Source organism: Channa argus, chromosome 10 (assembly GCF_033026475.1).
Source record: "Channa argus isolate prfri chromosome 10, Channa argus male v1.0, whole genome shotgun sequence".
Lineage (NCBI taxonomy): Eukaryota > Metazoa > Chordata > Actinopteri > Anabantiformes > Channidae > Channa > Channa argus.
This window is the reverse complement of record NC_090206.1, coordinates 17,990,364-18,007,299: the sequence shown is the minus strand read 5'-3', so window position 1 is coordinate 18,007,299 and position 16,936 is coordinate 17,990,364. Positions and strand designations below refer to the sequence as shown.

At 36.9% G+C, this 16,936-nt stretch overlaps 1 protein-coding gene across 9 annotated transcripts; it reads right to left on the bottom strand.

Moving 5' to 3' along the window:
- Window positions 1–75: 75 nt before the first annotated feature.
- On the bottom strand, window positions 76–14,665 carry septin6 (septin 6). 9 transcript variants are annotated; one of them, XR_010915376.1, is made up of 12 exons: window positions 14,509–14,665; window positions 12,604–12,718; window positions 10,555–10,750; window positions 10,158–10,344; window positions 8,836–8,997; window positions 8,175–8,271; window positions 7,149–7,317; window positions 6,794–6,926; window positions 6,489–6,679; window positions 5,543–5,595; window positions 5,191–5,238; window positions 76–1,320 (listed from the first exon to the last, which is right to left on the bottom strand). XR_010915376.1 is itself a non-coding variant. In XM_067518602.1 (11 exons), the coding sequence occupies exons 1-10, from the start codon at window positions 14,536–14,538 to the stop codon at window positions 5,235–5,237; spliced, it is 1,284 nt and encodes a 427-aa protein (XP_067374703.1). In that variant the 5' UTR covers window positions 14,539–14,665; the 3' UTR covers window positions 76–1,320; window positions 5,191–5,234. The 9 variants fall into 9 exon arrangements, 5 of the variants coding, with proteins under 5 accessions (XP_067374703.1, XP_067374701.1, XP_067374704.1 ...); XR_010915375.1 differs by lacking the exon at window positions 76–1,320 and adding an exon at window positions 2,362–3,749; XR_010915374.1 differs by lacking the exons at window positions 5,191–5,238; window positions 5,543–5,595 and adding an exon at window positions 1,802–1,922.
- Between the last annotated feature and the right edge of the window lie 2,271 nt (window positions 14,666–16,936).

Genomic DNA, 16,936 nt, shown 5'->3' with positions numbered 1-16,936 from the left:
CACACACACACACAATAATTTACGGTTTGCTTGATGGGCATGTTTAAGAAAGTGTGTCGCAATTGAAAGACAAAATCTTGTTTGGATAAGTTTTTTATTGAAAATGTACATCAATGGAATTAAACTAAAGAATCATATTGAATCATTTGTAGTGTGGGAGAGGTTCTGAATACAAGAGGTGATGACTGATACTACAAAATGGCATTTTCTCACACCAAAATGTTACTTTACACTCAATAATCACATCCAAAGATCATAGGTAATAAACAAGTCTCCACTTCAATACACAAAATATATCTTATAAATTATATAAATGCATGAGTATTATTTAATACTCTTATACGGGATTCAGTCCAACTCCATCTTATACTAATATTTGGCAAAATGGGAGTTCAATGCATGAAACAGAGCAAATATACATGAATATTTTGCACCATTTTGAAGAAAACAGCGATGAAGTTAAACTGCAAAACTCATTAGTGGATAAAAACAAGCAGGGCAAATATCACAGCAGAATTGGAATAAAAAGATGCATGCAAAATATAGAAGAGGCCAGTGAATATTAAAGCACAACGTGTAATAAAAGGCCATGGCATGTGACCTTCATGGTATTCAAAAGTGACATGTAAACATGGGCACCAATAAATGAAGTGCTAAAAATATATATTTTATATATATATATATATATATATATATATATATATATTGCTTTGGCTTTTGCATGATTATGACTTTAATTTCTAAAGGGAGTTTTCTTTTTCTCGTTCAAAACAAAATCGGCAGAAAGGAACCATTCATTTTTTTAAAAAACTTTTTGCAAAAAACCAGACTACTCATTGTACTGTACTCCATGCATTAAGTGCTTCTTTCAGGGATGAGTACGATTTAATCAGCAAACCTTGATCCATCAGTACTATTTTATGGTAATGCACACATTGTATTTTAAATCCTATTTAAAAGATGAGTGCATAGTGTAGGTTACAACAATTTTAATGCAAGTAAAGTTAAATTCAGGGTTTCACCTTTGAGTCCTTTGTATAAACTCCCACAGATTACTTATATGAACAAGACTCTCTTTATACACATAAAAACATTAGCAAATTTAAAGTGTACCTGGTTCCCAGTGCCTGGGTTAAGATTTTCATTAAGTGGTCAGAAATACCATGCGAGTCCACATAAGGCCATATTTAACAAAAGAAGATGCAATGGGGAGAATAAAAAAGGTTGATCAAGCAAGAAAAACAGGAAGAGGTAAAGGTTGCTTAGTTCTTGCTGAAGCTGCAATCCCCTCTTCAGGTGGTCAAGACAGATTAAAAGAAGCTAAAGAGGCAAAGAGAAAAAGAGCCAGCAGTTAGAAAGGTGGCAAGGCAGAAAACACTCACAAAAATCAGACTTGGAAGTGCATCTGATACCAGGGAGAAAAGAAAGATTTAGGTTTTCATGTATTAATAATAATAATAATAATAATAAAATATCAGGTGGTACAATCCTTGTAATTTTACCAAACAATACAATAAAAAGGATTAATCATGCCCACTGATGATCCGATATGGTTTTACATTTGTCTGTGGTCCAATTAAGTGAGACTAAATGTAAATGTGCTATCTAAATGTTAAATGTGTGTGCACATGTACTCGCCATCAGAACTGAAGTGAAAGATTTGTTAGTCACAGCAAAAAAACAATTCACATACAAGTATAAGATAATGCACAAAAGCAAGAATTAAATTGCTCAAGGTGATTTTAGAGAAGCAACAACACACAGATTTAAACCACATTATAGCAGAGAATGATTATAAAACCCTGAATGATGGGGGTCCACAAGGCCTCTGGTCACAACTGAGGTAACTCAGTACCCACAGAGGATGGTCCCTTAGCAATGCTTGAGGGTTGAGGACCTACTCAGTGCAGAGCCAGGGATTACTGCAAAGGAAAGTGACACCACATAGACGAATGAGCTGATAGTTAGGCGGAGGGAATGGCTCTTCCCCATTTGTATTTTCAGTTTGTTTGTTTTTTTTATGCTGCAATGTCTCAAAGACGATAAAGCAACATAAAGTCGTGAAATAAAACATATGGAATAACTGAGGTATGTGATTCTAAAGACAACCCCCCTACATAAAAAAGGAAAAATGATAAATGATAAAATCAGAAAGCAAGGATGATGTTCTTTAAGTTGGAGATGTTAATCAAAGCTGCAAAGCAAACTTATCAAATGAAAGATTTATTCATAGTAATGTCTCAAATATGCAAACAATCATATTAAATAAACCTTTCCTCTCGAGGTTCAATAAAATTTCCCCTGCACTTTTCATACACAATGATTATGGCCACAGTTGATAATTTTGGTGTAAAATTGGCCTTTATTATTTTTTTTAGATAATATTTATTTTACGCATAATACTCATACAAACAACATTGGTCCCTACATGACAATGGACATCATGATGAATTGTTTAAATGTGCCTTCATAATTAGTAAAATAAAAGAGAAAGTTACAATTGCACTAATAACATTAAAACATACTTTAAAATCATCATATTTGTGTGTTAAAAAAGTGCAAATGTGAAAGCTAATACAAGTATGCACATAACACATGACAATGAATGAGGTATGGGAGAAGTGGCAAAGAGATTAGGCTCACATCTATTTGTGTATCAGGCTAAAGTGAAACTGCATCAGCAAAGGGACATAAAAAACAGAACGGTAAATGAAATCAATCAGTTTAAATGTAACGCATGTAAAGTTATCATCATTATCAGTGGAATGCCTAAAATTATAATCCTTAAACTCTAAATGTAGTTAAGCTGCAACTGCTACTCGATCTGATACACCTTTACAGAGAAAAGGGAGCAACTGGAAACAAGACATACATGTAATCCAGAATAGCTTTTTCAATTTCTCTTACTGACACTTGAGTACATCTAAGGAGTATTTGCATGAATTGTATGAATGGGATTAACTTCCCTTTGGCAAACTCCACTAAAAGAGGTCAGGTCTAGCAAAGCACTGCACTACAATAGAGAACGTGTATTACCTTTCATATACATATTTCCTCAAACGAAAAACATAGCAAGCTTGTGAAATCACACTTTAAACTACTTCTACTTAAAAACTAATGAAACCAACTTAATTCGCTGATGTTTTTTTCTTTAGCCATATCTTTAGATATAATGGCTGATACATGAAGTGTGATTGAGAATCACCAAAGTAAAAGTTAGTCTGAAGGTTGATCAAATTTATCAAGCATATTTTAATTCTTCACATAATTCCTCAACTGTCTTCTCTTGTATCTACAGATCTTTGACCACAAATACACACAGGTCCCAACATCTGATGCTTATTTCCCTTTAGCCAAAATACATTTCTGCCCATCACTACAGTAGTCATGTATGTTAATATTTATAAAAACATAAAAAAAACAAAAAGCTCACTTCATCATGCAAAGAGTCACAGAATAAAAAACAAGTATGGAATGCATTATTTGTTAAGTCTGTATAAAAACAACCCACTGAATACCTGCTTGTACAAGCCATGTAACACAAAAGCATTATTCAGCCAAAGAAAAAAAAAAGGTGATGTCAAACAATAGCAGTGCCCAGCGTCTTTTACAGAGCAGGGACGGCATGTGGAGGGATGAATAACAGGGTTGGGTGAGGGTGGGGAAGGGGTACTGTAAAGGATGATGGGGTAGAAACTCATTCACAGCACGATGGCCACAACGGAGCACTTTTCTACATGGATCCTAAGCTGAAAACGAGAGAGAAGGGCTGTTATTGCTTTCTTTGAGTTAAAACATCAATACGTCACACACACTTTCACATTGGTTACATTACATCAACATTAGTGACCAGATGGTATTTAGAGGAAGTCATGCTTTCAAGGCAACTAGAAAAAAGGTTTGTGTGTATAAAAGGTGATGGTGTGAGTAGTCATCTAATCTTTGGAATCAGTTAAGTACATTTTTTTGATTTTAGAGGTTTTGTCCCACCCCCGAGCTTAAAACAATGTGTCTCATTGTCGTCCCCGTAGCTCACTATCATAAAACAGCAGCTTGTTTTCACCAGTTTTAACAGTCTTTAGCTGCTTGAGGAGTTTACAGATTGCCAGACAGATGTCTTCATTCACTTCATTCCCCATGGTTATGTCTCAACAACATCCCTCTCTGTAGATTTAACTTTTGTATTCACCCAAAAGGGACAAATTGGGAGGGGCTGGGGGTTGTCATATGGCTGCGAGATCAACAAAACATCATCTCTATAAACAGAGATAGACCCTGAGGCTGTTTGCTGCTCTGGTGTGACCTGTTAGGATTCAGTTTAGCCTTGAATGTCTCTTTGTTCCAGCGCAGAGCTGGGTGGGGAAGGACTTGAGAGAGCCACAAAAAGGAGACTAATGTGCATTTAGCAAGGCAGATGGGGCAGTATATCAAATGGGTATGTGGGGATCTAATGAACTGTTTGATTTAAGAGCTGACACAGGCATGATAAACAACTGCCAGCTCAAGGATATGATCGGCACAGATGTTACCAGTGCGGCAGAGGAACAACAACATACCCATTTCTAGAATGTCATGTAAATAATTTAACAAGCAAATTAAATGCATATTAATCTAGAATATATTAACAAATTAATAAATGTTTCCATATTTTCTCTGTCAATCCATTCAGAATTTTGTGAAAGACAAGCCATACATCCTGACAGCTGAGAAAGTGCAACCAACAATGGTTCATATTTTTGTTAAACAAATAACTAAATAAACAAACAAGTAAATAAAAAACAAACAAATCCCACCATCAAATATCTTGTTTTGTTCAATAATCCAAAAGCTGAGATATTCATTACAGTCTCTTAATAGAAGGCAGCAAATTCCTACTAATCTGCAATTATTTTCATATTTAGTAAATTAAAGTAATCAGCGACGTCTTGCAGCACGAAAATGGCAAGCATCTAAATACCGGACTAAGCCAAGGTGCAGTAGGGTTAAAAGGTTGTCTTTCTTTCCGCATTTCAGTAAAGATTGGGAAGCTTTGGTTAAATATGTGAAATAATTAGTAGCTCACATCTAAAAGTAATTATTCTTTTGTACGTAAAGATTTATGTCTGACCACCAATTGATGCTACCTAATTTACATTTGAATTAATTATAATGTCTGTCTAATGGTGGTGTAACTCAAGAAGGCAGTCTTACCAGAAAAGGTGCCTCATGCAGCATGCAGCAAGTGTGGGGAGGAGTTAACTGGAAAACATTATGGATGCAACATAGGTGACACATGCACTCACAAGACAATTTCACATCTAAACAACAAGCAGCAATCAATAACTGTGCCCGGGGACTGAAGAAAACACTGACTTTAGCCTCAGGGTTTAATACAGTTAAACTAATTAAATCATACAGTCTGTTTTAATCAGTGACCCACAGACACTAAGCTGAAGTTGTACAGCAGCACCCTTCTGAAGAGATATTTTACAGGCAGAGTTTATACAGAGAAGTGGCTGTGAAGAAAATAAATTTACAGGGAAGAAAATAAAGCGAAAAGAACCTTCTCAGTGCAAGTGTCGTCTTCCTTTTAGAAAAGGCACGGTGTCACATCAGCTTCAAAATACAACCAGGAGTTGATTACCAACATGAAGGGAACAAAAGCAGCACACTACAGCCATACACATACACATCTCCTGCCTCCTTTACAATCATGAATTGATTAAAACAAACAAAACCTTTTTTCATTAACTGAAGAAAATGAAGAGTTAATATAGATGCATTAAAACCAGAGTATGGAAGTATTCAAGAAATTGCTCAATATTTTCCATAATGCAAAAGAAATAACTACAAACTGGGAGATGAAATTTTAAATTTAATGTACACAAATCACTTCAGAGATTTTAAATTCATTTAAATTTTTTTTCTTGAGCCATTACATAGCAGAATGACGATTTCTGACTGGAATTCACTCAAACCCTGCTGACAATTGGCAATCTTTGAACTATTTGGATGAGGACAGCTTGTCAGGTTCATTACTTTCTCCACCTCTCTGCTCCTCTTATGTTTGTAACAAATCATGAATTCCTCTCAGCTATTTTTGGAAGGTATTTAGTGTTAGTTAAATGCTTTGTTCTTATATGATAGGTAAACAGGACAATTCTCAAAAATAAAGAGCAGAATGGCAATAAGAGAATTTCTAGGCTTAGCCAGGACTTTTACCTATTGTATCATTAAACTGTATCTATTAAATCTCCGACAGAGAGAGAAACCACTAATACTCACTGATTACTGGGACAGAACAAAATTTAACTCTGTCTGCAACACATGTGCAAAGAGTGATCGAAAGATCCAAAAGTTTGCAGTTTCATAAGGATTTATGTAATTTTGCTGGTAAGAAACAAAGCCCAAAGCCGGAAGTCGAAAAAACTCATAGTATACTGCCTCGGTGTTCTCCTGAGCCTGTGGTATAGGAATAAAAACACTGGATGAAAAAGAACAATACTCACTTTTTCCTCTCTTTATCCCTCTTGAGTGTGGTAGATCCCCCTGCCTGCTGAGCCTGGTTCTGCAAGAGCTCTGCAGCAGTCTTTTTTTGTTTGAATGTGTTGACCTCATCATCAAGAGACTTCTTCTTTTCCTCCAGTTTCTTTTTCTCATCCTGGTGGAGCTTCTTCAAACGATCAAACTTCTCGTGTAGCTATATGTCAGAAAAAAATAGGAAAAAGTCATTTTAACAGGAGCAAAAAACCTCAAACAAAAATTGGCGATGATCTCCCAGGGTTGTGATAGTAACCAGTTGTAGTAACCATACCTCTTTCTCTGCTTCTTTAAGCTCAGCTTCTTTCTCTTTAACTCTTTGGACAAACATTTGCCTCATTTCTTCCTCCTTCTTCTGCAGCTCACCCATGAACTCATTCCTCTTTGCTTCATACGTCTCCTGGAGACTGACAGAAAAAAGGAGGAGAAAAACAGCATTACACCAAAAAACCCAAAGCAGGTACAGATACAAACTCGAATTTGAGCAGTGTAGCAAAATAATAAAAGGTCCAATAATTAATGGAGACAGAAGACGTTGAATAAATAAGAGTAAAACCACACAGATGTAAGTAGAAAGCAAAAATAAAATAAGAGTGCACAGGTATAAAAAGCTCTGTCAGGAAATCTACCTGAAAGGCTTGCTGTCAGGGTCTGTGTCCTTAAATCCCATCTCCTCCAGTTTGCAGCGACGGTAGAGCTCATAATGACGTGTGTGAGTCTGTTCTCGCAGGTCCTCCATGTTCACTCTGATCAGCATTTCTCGCAGCTTGACAAAGTCACAGTGATTCTCATTTTCCACTGTGAGAAACACAGGCTTTGTTAATAGCTAATCTAATACGTTTTATCCAATGTCTTAGAAAGCATACTATCAGGTATGGTAATATAGCGCAGGATCAGAAATTGCGATAATGAATTAATTCTTAAATTGACTGAAATGTATTATAACTCTCAGGTCCAATCAGATGCAACATGGGTACCAGCACAAAGCAGTAGCAGTGTTCATGTCCTGTAGCTTCTGTACTGATTTAGTTACTGGACTGAGTTAAGCGCTACACTCCTACTGACCATGTGAGTACACATGTATCTACACAGTCTGTGGTGAACCCACCTCCAGCCAGAAATTTTACGCAGTATGCCATCTGTTAGTACAGTATTATGACATTGCTTTGGCTGCAATCTGTGTAGTTTAAGTGCTGAGCTTCAAGTTCAGTAATGTTTGAAAGTGTTCATATCACAACATGTGAACACACTGTGGAAACTGTAGTCTTATTTAGCCTGTGGGTGTCAACTATAAAAGGTCTACAATTTCTACACCGTTCACTGAATGCAGATGTGAAGCTATAGTAATAGCTTACCTATAGTATGGGGCTGGAAGTGAATCACATAGCTTAACCGCAGATTGCCGTTACTTCCTCTGAAAGCTCTCCAAAGCCTCACTCACAATAAATTTATGTCTAAGAGCTACTGCAGCTCTAACATACAGTGTAATGGCAGCTAAGGTGCAGAAGCTAAATTAGGTTATGTAACTGGTTATCAATTAGTTTACAGCAGCTGTTGGAGACAAGTAAGAATATGGGGGGAGGGGGTCAGAACTATTGCAGCTCTGCAGAGAGGAGCATACTATATTTCCTGTGCAGGATGTGAACCAGGCTTACCCTGCACTGTCCCCCAGGGGTACTGCCGGGCCTTTACCATCTTGTTCCCAATCTTCACTTCCTCCGTGCTACCAACCACAGCAAATGGCAAATGACTCTGTGGAGAAAATAAACATTAGTATATTGTAAAACACACCAGAGAGCTCTGTAAATTTGCTACAAAATCCACAAATGACATACACAAAGAATCCTACACACAGCTGATGATACATTTCTTAGCAGTGTTTTACTACTGAGAACATTAGGTTGTGTTTAACACTACCTGAAAATTACATTTAAAGGTCAGTCTATACAACAGGAAGAGAGAGTCAAAACAATCCTTTGGGAAGAGTTAAGGCATTTGCACAAATCAGGACTCAAATAGTAAACAGAGCCTTGGCTCATCTGTCAGTGGACACAGGCCTTTTCACACACAGGCCTGCATGAGGCGGCTTCTGGAGAGCATGGGCAGATATAAACAAGGCCTGTCTTTATTCCACATAATATGGTTTATTACTTTAATACATAATTTATACATATAAGCATATTACTGCACCACTATTCTTTTTTGAAAATAAAATAAGGACTCAATTTTTTAATATGACTATAACCTCCAATCATAGTCTCCTATGATTGTACCAGGTGACTGCTATGCAGACAGGAAGCAAGTTGTGAGTCTTACATTCATGGTAGAGTTGATCTCTGCAACAGACTCATCATCAGTGGGGAACTGGTAGATCTGCACTCCATTGCTGACCAACTCACTGGTGATTTTGATTTTGAACTTGGCCAGTTCACTCTTTGAGATTGCATCTGACTTTGCAATGATTGGAATAATATTGACCTATAGTTGAAAAATGAGGAGAGATTTAATTTAGGCTGACACAATGACAAGGTGCAGACGAAATGTTCAGATATGCAGCTAAATATAGAGTGGCTGCAACAAGCTGTCAGTGGGAACATTCACCTCCATTTCTGTGGTCCTTATTTGGAAAAAGAAGTTAAAACACATCACAAACCAAATAGTAAGTAAAAACAGTAGCTGATATATAATTTTACAGGGAAAATGGTACTTAATAAGCATTACTCCCTTTCTCATGTTAACATATCCCAGTACGTTTCTGTTTTTTTGTTGACTGCAGACAATTACACATCTTAAGTGCCGTTATAAAATGGTAAATGCAGCAATAGCTGAAAAATATGACTCACTCACACACATCTATTTCCACAGTACTATGTAACCCACACAATTGCAAACTGTTTGCTCTCCAAGCGTTTGACCCTTATCTAATGCGGGGGACACTCAAGGCTAGGTGAACAAAAATATTTTACATTATCCCTTAAGGACACTCTGACAAAGTAGTGTTTCATCACCCCCTCTAGGTAAATGTGTAAACAGAGGAGGCTTCGCTATGGATCACATAGTTGTGAGCACTTGCTGGACGGCACAGCTGCTCTGGCAAACACTGAGTTGACTCTTTGTACAAAAGCCAAGAGGTCCTTTCAAATGAGCTACTGGGGAAAGGACCCCAGATAAATGAGACAGCAGTCCCTGAGCAGAGTGCATTTCACAGCTGACCTACAACAATGCCTTAACAAGACCAGAGCTAATGTGAATGCAGGCAGTTGGCCTAGAAAAAGGTTTATGAGCCATTACCACAGTGGATTGATCAAATGCTTCAAACAGTTTATTCTGTGGCAAAGGATTTACCTAAAGTGTATATTTGGCATGCAACAGTAAGCCTATCCTTGTCATTTAAATTATACCAGTTATTTCTTAATGTAATTCTGCATCGAATGTACTTTTCACCTAATTTTCAAAATAACAACAGAAACCAGGACTATTAAAAGTGTAAATCTTGCTCTTTAATGTACACAAATAATCATCAAACCTTGACACTTTTATCTATCTGGATATATATATAAGTAGGTTCTACTGGAGGCTATGAAATATAAATGTGTCTTTTGGCTGATGCCAGTAACTTAATAAAGTGAAGTGCTCACCTTGCTATCAAGTTTCTTCATGGTCACCAAGTCCAGGGATTTCAGGGAGTGTCCTGTGGGAGCGATGAAATACAGGCATGCATGGATGCGAGTATCATGGTAGCTATGTAATGTGCGCTTGATTTTCAGTTCCTCCTGTAGATATGCTTCAAACTGGGCATCGATAAACTCCACAATAGATTTGTAGCTGTCACAAAAGAAGAAACATGAAAAAAAGAGCGTTTTTTTTTGTTTGTTGTTTTTTTACAAATACACTTTAATATTAGAACATGTCAACCCTTTATAGGGTCTATCTACAGTATCTAAAATAAATCTTCCAATATAAAAAAAAAACAGTTTCACAGTGGTTCCATTTATGTTGTCCAGACTTTTTTTTTTTTTTTTTTTTTTTTTTTACCTGTCTTCTTTATTTATTTGGTCTCCAAAGCCCACAGTGTTGACCATTGTGAGTTTGAGACGAACATTACTCTCCTGGAGTTCATACGTGTTGGACTTCAGGGTGACTCCCGGTTGGTTGTGCTGTGTTGGCTCACCCTCAAACTTGGTGTTGAACAATGTGTCCATGAGGGTGGACTTCCCCAGACCCGTCTCCCCTGGACAACACAGAAAATATGCATCATTGTTACTAGGATCCTGTTGCTTTTTTTGATTACATCATTTAAATCAATGCAGGAGTTCACTGTTCTCATGGCAGAGTCTATAGGGCCTTAAACACTACCCAGTGCTGGCAAGTTTGCTCAAGGACACTTTACCATGCCTATACACCACCTTCCTATTCTCGGTCAGGATCAGGGAATCAGTCAAATTGTTTCTTTAGATTTTGTCAGCTTTTGTACAATATTGCAATACAATATTACGTTAATCTGATACTAGTAGTCAGACCACCTATTTACTGAAATACAAGAAACAAAATGGGTCTAATAAAGTCAAATTATATTTACTACAACATTTTTAAAAATGTTTGTAAAAATATATAATTTTAAAATCCTTACAGCCATGATAGCAGTAGATGTAGTCTTTTATTTACTTATGCTGATGTATTCTGACATCCATTTACAGTTGGAGGCTGTCAGATGACTCAGATACACAGCTCCCTCTGTATGAAAATCTATTTTTACTCTTCACAGGCTGACCTGGCCCATTTTTGCAGGGTAACTTGCCATTTTAAAAATTTCCAAACTTTCCCGTAAAATAAAAAAAAACTAAATGGTGCATCAGGGTTCCCACTGCCTGTTTCTGAGCAAAGGTCAAGGCACTATAGAGAAGGCTCTCATGCTGAAAGCAATTTGGCACCATGTCTGTAGAAGATCTAGGCCCACAGTGTAAACGACAACACAAGCTAATCTCGTAAAAGCTTCTAATCAAATCGTCTGAATTGAACAAATAACAGAAAGGCTGTGTGCTAATGTCAGTCTGTCAGTTTAGACCAATACCAAATAAAATATCACATGTTTCTGCCACAAGCAAACATGTTTGCATTACTGTACTGTACTGTACTGTACATGTGAGAAAAACAAAAGCAGTTAGTTTTTAAAAAAAAAAACAATATTAGTCATTTGTCTCCTGCATCATCTTTGCTTCAATGTGCTAATGTTTTTCTGGAGGGTCTAAGAATTTTTGTTATATAGCAATAGTATCAGGCAAGTTAGAAATTAATTTTGTTTAAATTCTGAGAAAAACATTTAAACGGGACACATGTCCAATATAATACAATACAATATAGAGTTAATGGGGAAGAATATTACAAGCATGCATACAACAGCATACATAAGACACCTAAAAACAGAAACGGGCAACGTTCCGTGCTGCTCTCTAACTGAGAGGAAAAAAAAAACTGGAACAAAATGATACATCATAACCACTAACAATGTGATCTACAACATATCACTATTTGTCTTGCCTAGCAAGAATTGGCTGACTGTGTGCTGTGTTTATTAAAATGACTGAAGATGTAGCAAACTCCTGTCTCAGTATAACAAAATATATTTAAACAGCTCCACAATCTTTAGCCTCTAAAAATGACCATAAAATCATGTCTGTTTGTTTAACTCTTAGAAAAACACAGAACCCTACAACAAATAATTAGACTTAGCTAAGTACACCTAATAAACTGCAAACTAAGTGCATATGAGTATTGATATTTAAAGGGACCAGAGAGACTTAACCAAATATAAGGTCAAATATTTCTGACTAACAACAACTCCCACAAATCTGTTGTATTCTTGCATAAAACAATACTTAAATTAATCGACATACTGCAGATATTTCTAAATGTTGTGTGTGAACCTAGTGCATCGTCACTCATTATGGTACCCACTAACTGGGCCAAAGGAATCTGAGCAGCTCAAATACTGAGCAAACTGTGCTTCCTCTTCACTGAAGCAAATAAGATGTCTTTAGCCTGAGGGGAGAGAGAAAATGCACTTTTTACGCATGATACACTCACCAACACAGAGAATGTTAAAGCAGAATCCGTGGTTTACAGACTTGTTGACCAGCTGGTCAGGCATACTGTCAAAGCCAACATGGCCTGACAGAGGAACAGCACGAGCACCTTCACCCTAAAACGGATGTTAGAATGAGAAAATGTTTATTATTTGCCTTGTTGAAGCATTTCTTTCGACTTGAACCTACACGGGATTGCCTCTAACTCTCTTATTTATATTTGCATTTAGACAACTGCTGTTCTAGGGAAATAAAAACGTAATTCTAAATAATACTTAACGTAGAAACCATTTTCACTATATTTAACCATGTTACTCTTTGAAACTGACTTCAGGTGCAGTAACTCACTTCCTGTTTCCTGAGCTCTAACTTGCTTCCACAGTCGAGACGGTTAGAAACCACAATGTACATATATGGGAAGGTATTGGTGCTGATTTCAAAATAACTAAAAACAAAGAGCTTTGAAAGTAAATATATAGTTTAAAAGCTGAAGGTTTTGAAGATTACAGAAATATCCTTTTAGGAACTGAAGAGGCAATTTAGTATAGCCAGCTCTGCATGTTTCTGTGTTGTCGAATTGACTTGAACCCTTAAACTTACTATTTTGGGCCAGTTGTATTTCCTTTCACTCTGCTATTACAGTTTTACACAGTCTATGTCTGGATCAGAGTAACCCAGAGGTGTAAATTTACTGTTGTTACATGTGTGGAGGCGTGTGGCTGGTGGTAACCATCTCAGACTCCGTGAATCTCATTTCGGAGGCTATGTCTGCATTATGAGATGCAGGACAGCAAAGAATTTAGATTATATGGCAAAACCAGCTAAACCGTGTCCAACCGGCCATTATGCGGCTTAACATTACAGTGTTGCTCTCCAATGTGGTGAAGGCTTTGAGAGAAAAACATTCCAATATAAAAGAACCAGAAAAGTTGATGGTACTAAACAGTTGTGCATTATTTAGATAGTCGGGTTTAAACAGCTGAGGGAATATCTGGAATACTGGGGGTGATGTAATGGGACAAAACAGCCTTTCCTCTTCAGCTGCAAGTGCAACATTGCTGAAACCATCCCTGTTTTTCAAGACACTTAGCCAAGTTATACACATCAGGTTTTCATTCATCGGGCCGCAATGGGATAGCAAACTGCAAAACCTTGCTTTCGGAGTGTTCTCTCTGGGTGTAGTGGTTTTCCTTTTACCCCCAAGCAATAAATAAAATGTAAATGTTTAAATGTCCATATACAGCTTATATGCTGTTTTAGCTATATATATTTTATTTGCACATTAGACAACGCCCGAATGAAAGTTAACGGGACTTGCAAGGAAAAACATAACGGAAATGAGCACCGTAGCTGTGCTGGAACGGGGGCGTAGAGAATGAATGGCCTGCCGACGGCTCTGTAATATGTTACCGTTTAACGTTTACGTTAACCCTGCAAGTCTACCAACTACACAGCAATGTATAAATGTATTCACACAAAGCACAACTGTTGTTGAAACGTTTTAGTTAGCAACCTAATCGCAGGATATTTGCAGGCGTTAGCTAGCTAGCTTAAGGTAGGAAATTAAAATACTAGTTAAGATATTTAACACAAAGGCACGACTGAGCAACCTTGACCCTTGCTTTAATATTCAACGGTTTTAAAAGGTTTCTGAATGCACAATGCGATTTATGATAGCTACCAGTGCAGCTTTGCTGTTACACTGAATTTTGGACGGAGTAGCGTTAATGTTAAAATCACGGGAAGGGGGTGGTAACGTTAAACATGCATCCACACTGCACTCTCAAGAGAAAGGCTAAATATATGTCAGAAATGCTTACATATGCTTAGATATGTTTGTTTTGTTTTTTTTAAAAAAACGTTAGGATAGCAATGAAGAGAAAACGTTACTTATTTAAATACTCACCGCTTGCCTTGCTATCTCGGTTGACGCCATGGCTGTGTCTGCTAGCTAGATGAAACCAGTGTTTCAGTCTGCGCTTAGCAATCGACCCCGAAACAACCGTTGAACATTACAACGAAAGATGGCCTTCTGGGAAGGTACCACCGTTAAACAGGGATTTTAGGCTTCTATCTAGTAAAATATGTTGATAACTTTACCATCTTGGAAAGCGTTTGCGTATATTTCAAATAATGCTTGTAAATACTAGTGAATTAGGCCAGGTTTCGCTGCTGCGAATTTAGAAAAAATAATGTTTAGATGAGTACTATCCACTGAGCTCCCCTACAGGATATCTTCATGGTCGCACCCAGGGGGATTGGCAGTGAACCGATACCAGTGAATGTAGCACAATTGTTTAGTAGTAACAAAACATGGTAGATATGGTAGTTTATATATTATGGTTATAGATTTTTTTTTTTACCATTAAATCACAACTACCTGATAAATATTTATTTTATAGTATAAAGGCTAACACTTACTTTGTTCCTTTGTGTTTTCATTTCCACATTATTTGGGTCAATTAGGTGACTTCCCACTTTTTGCTTTACTTTATTTACTTTAAACGCACACGTCGTGCAGGCTATGTGCAGGCAGATTGTTAAACAGAAAAGCCCAAATATATGATGGGAATGTTATAAACATCCTCTACTGCCATTGAAAGGGTCTACAAATACAATTCATTACTCACATTACTCCCATTTCATAGAAATAGCAGCTTCATCCTACTACCATCCAGCAGGAGGCAAGATAATGTGTAGCACAATCCACAACCACATTCAGAAGAAAATAAAATAAACAACACGTAAGAGGCAGAAAAATGTATTCATAATTTAATAAGATTGAAAAGCATTTGGTGAAATTTACAAAAATTTATATATAAAGTAAAAATAAAATAGAGCTACAGAGATAAAAGTAGATCAGAAACCCTGCTTTAGTGCAGTTACAATGAACCAGCAAGTTATATGGTCCAGAAAGCAAGAGAGAAAGCAATTAAAGGCACTTAAAAACAGCAGGGTTTTCAGTTTACCTTTAAACATGTAGTGTTGAAGCTGGTTTTATCTTTGTGCATGATTGAAGCTAAAAGCAACTTTGTGGTTTCTGGTTTTGATTCAAAGTTCTATCAGATGGGTGTATATTCTTTAAAAATGTATTTCATCTCTGAATTACTGAGTGATTATAAATTACCAGAAGTACATTATAATATATTCTTTAGGTAATTGTTAGCCAGTGTAAATGTTTTGTACAAAGCCTGGTAGCAGCATTTTGAATGACCTGTAGGTGGTACCAGAGCATCATGGAAACCTCTTCCAGGCTGCTGGAAACAGCTTCTTCCCTGAAGTTATGAGGATTTTCAACAATGCAAACCTCAATCCTGCAGAAAATACTTGCCAAGGCCTACATGACAAAAGTGATGTGTAAAGTAATAAAAATACAGATCACTTTAATCCTCTGTCCTTTGCAGACTACCTTGTAGAAAATATGCTACGAGCCAATCGTTTACTGTCATGTTCACAACAAACATCTTGTTGTATTTACAAATGAGCCAGCTATTAAGTAATCAAGGTGATAATGCAAGGGTTCTCATGTGTGCTGGTTTTGGCTCTGATTTGGCTACAATTCTTTTGTATTTGGTAAACCGTGAAAGTAAAATATATATTGTCTAACTTAAACTTAATGGGGGCCTGGCGGATCAGACGTAGACCCGAGGTTCCACCCCCACCCCATTAGGCACGGCCTTGCCCATCCACCAAGGGCCACCCTGGTGCCGGTCCCAAGCCCATATAGAATGGGAGGGCTGCGGCAAGAAAAACTGACCCCTGAAGTGATTTTTTTGTCTAACTTAAGGAAATCGTTTAAAAGGAAATGTGTTTTATTAGGTCATCTGATCAACTCACACCTCACACATACTCACGAATTACAGTAAATTCATCTCAGAAAAAAACCTTGTATTTTCTTAGGTACCTAATGGTCAGGTTATTATAGTAATGATAGTGGCGGTTTTTGTTTTCTTTTAAACATGACACCTCCTACTGCAAAAATAATATCCGTTTATTTTTCATAAATTCAAAATGCATCCTGCTCTGAGAAGATGTACAACTTTGACAAAACTTGCCACTGATTTTTTGAAAACACATTTTTACTGAACATAATAATACATTTAGCTGTGGTTCCATTATGGCTGTAAGTTGTTTTATTCATGTCAATAAAGTTTTATTAGAATTAACAAAAACTAAGAAGATATTTAATGGTAGATACCGCAAGAAAAGCAAATTCCCAAATGCTTTATACTTATATCATTATGTTAGCTTTGTTTTATCAATATGTGCTAAATCAGTTGACTTAATAATATTCTGTCTTTTGGAGAAACGCCCACTGAAGCCCGCTGAACCAA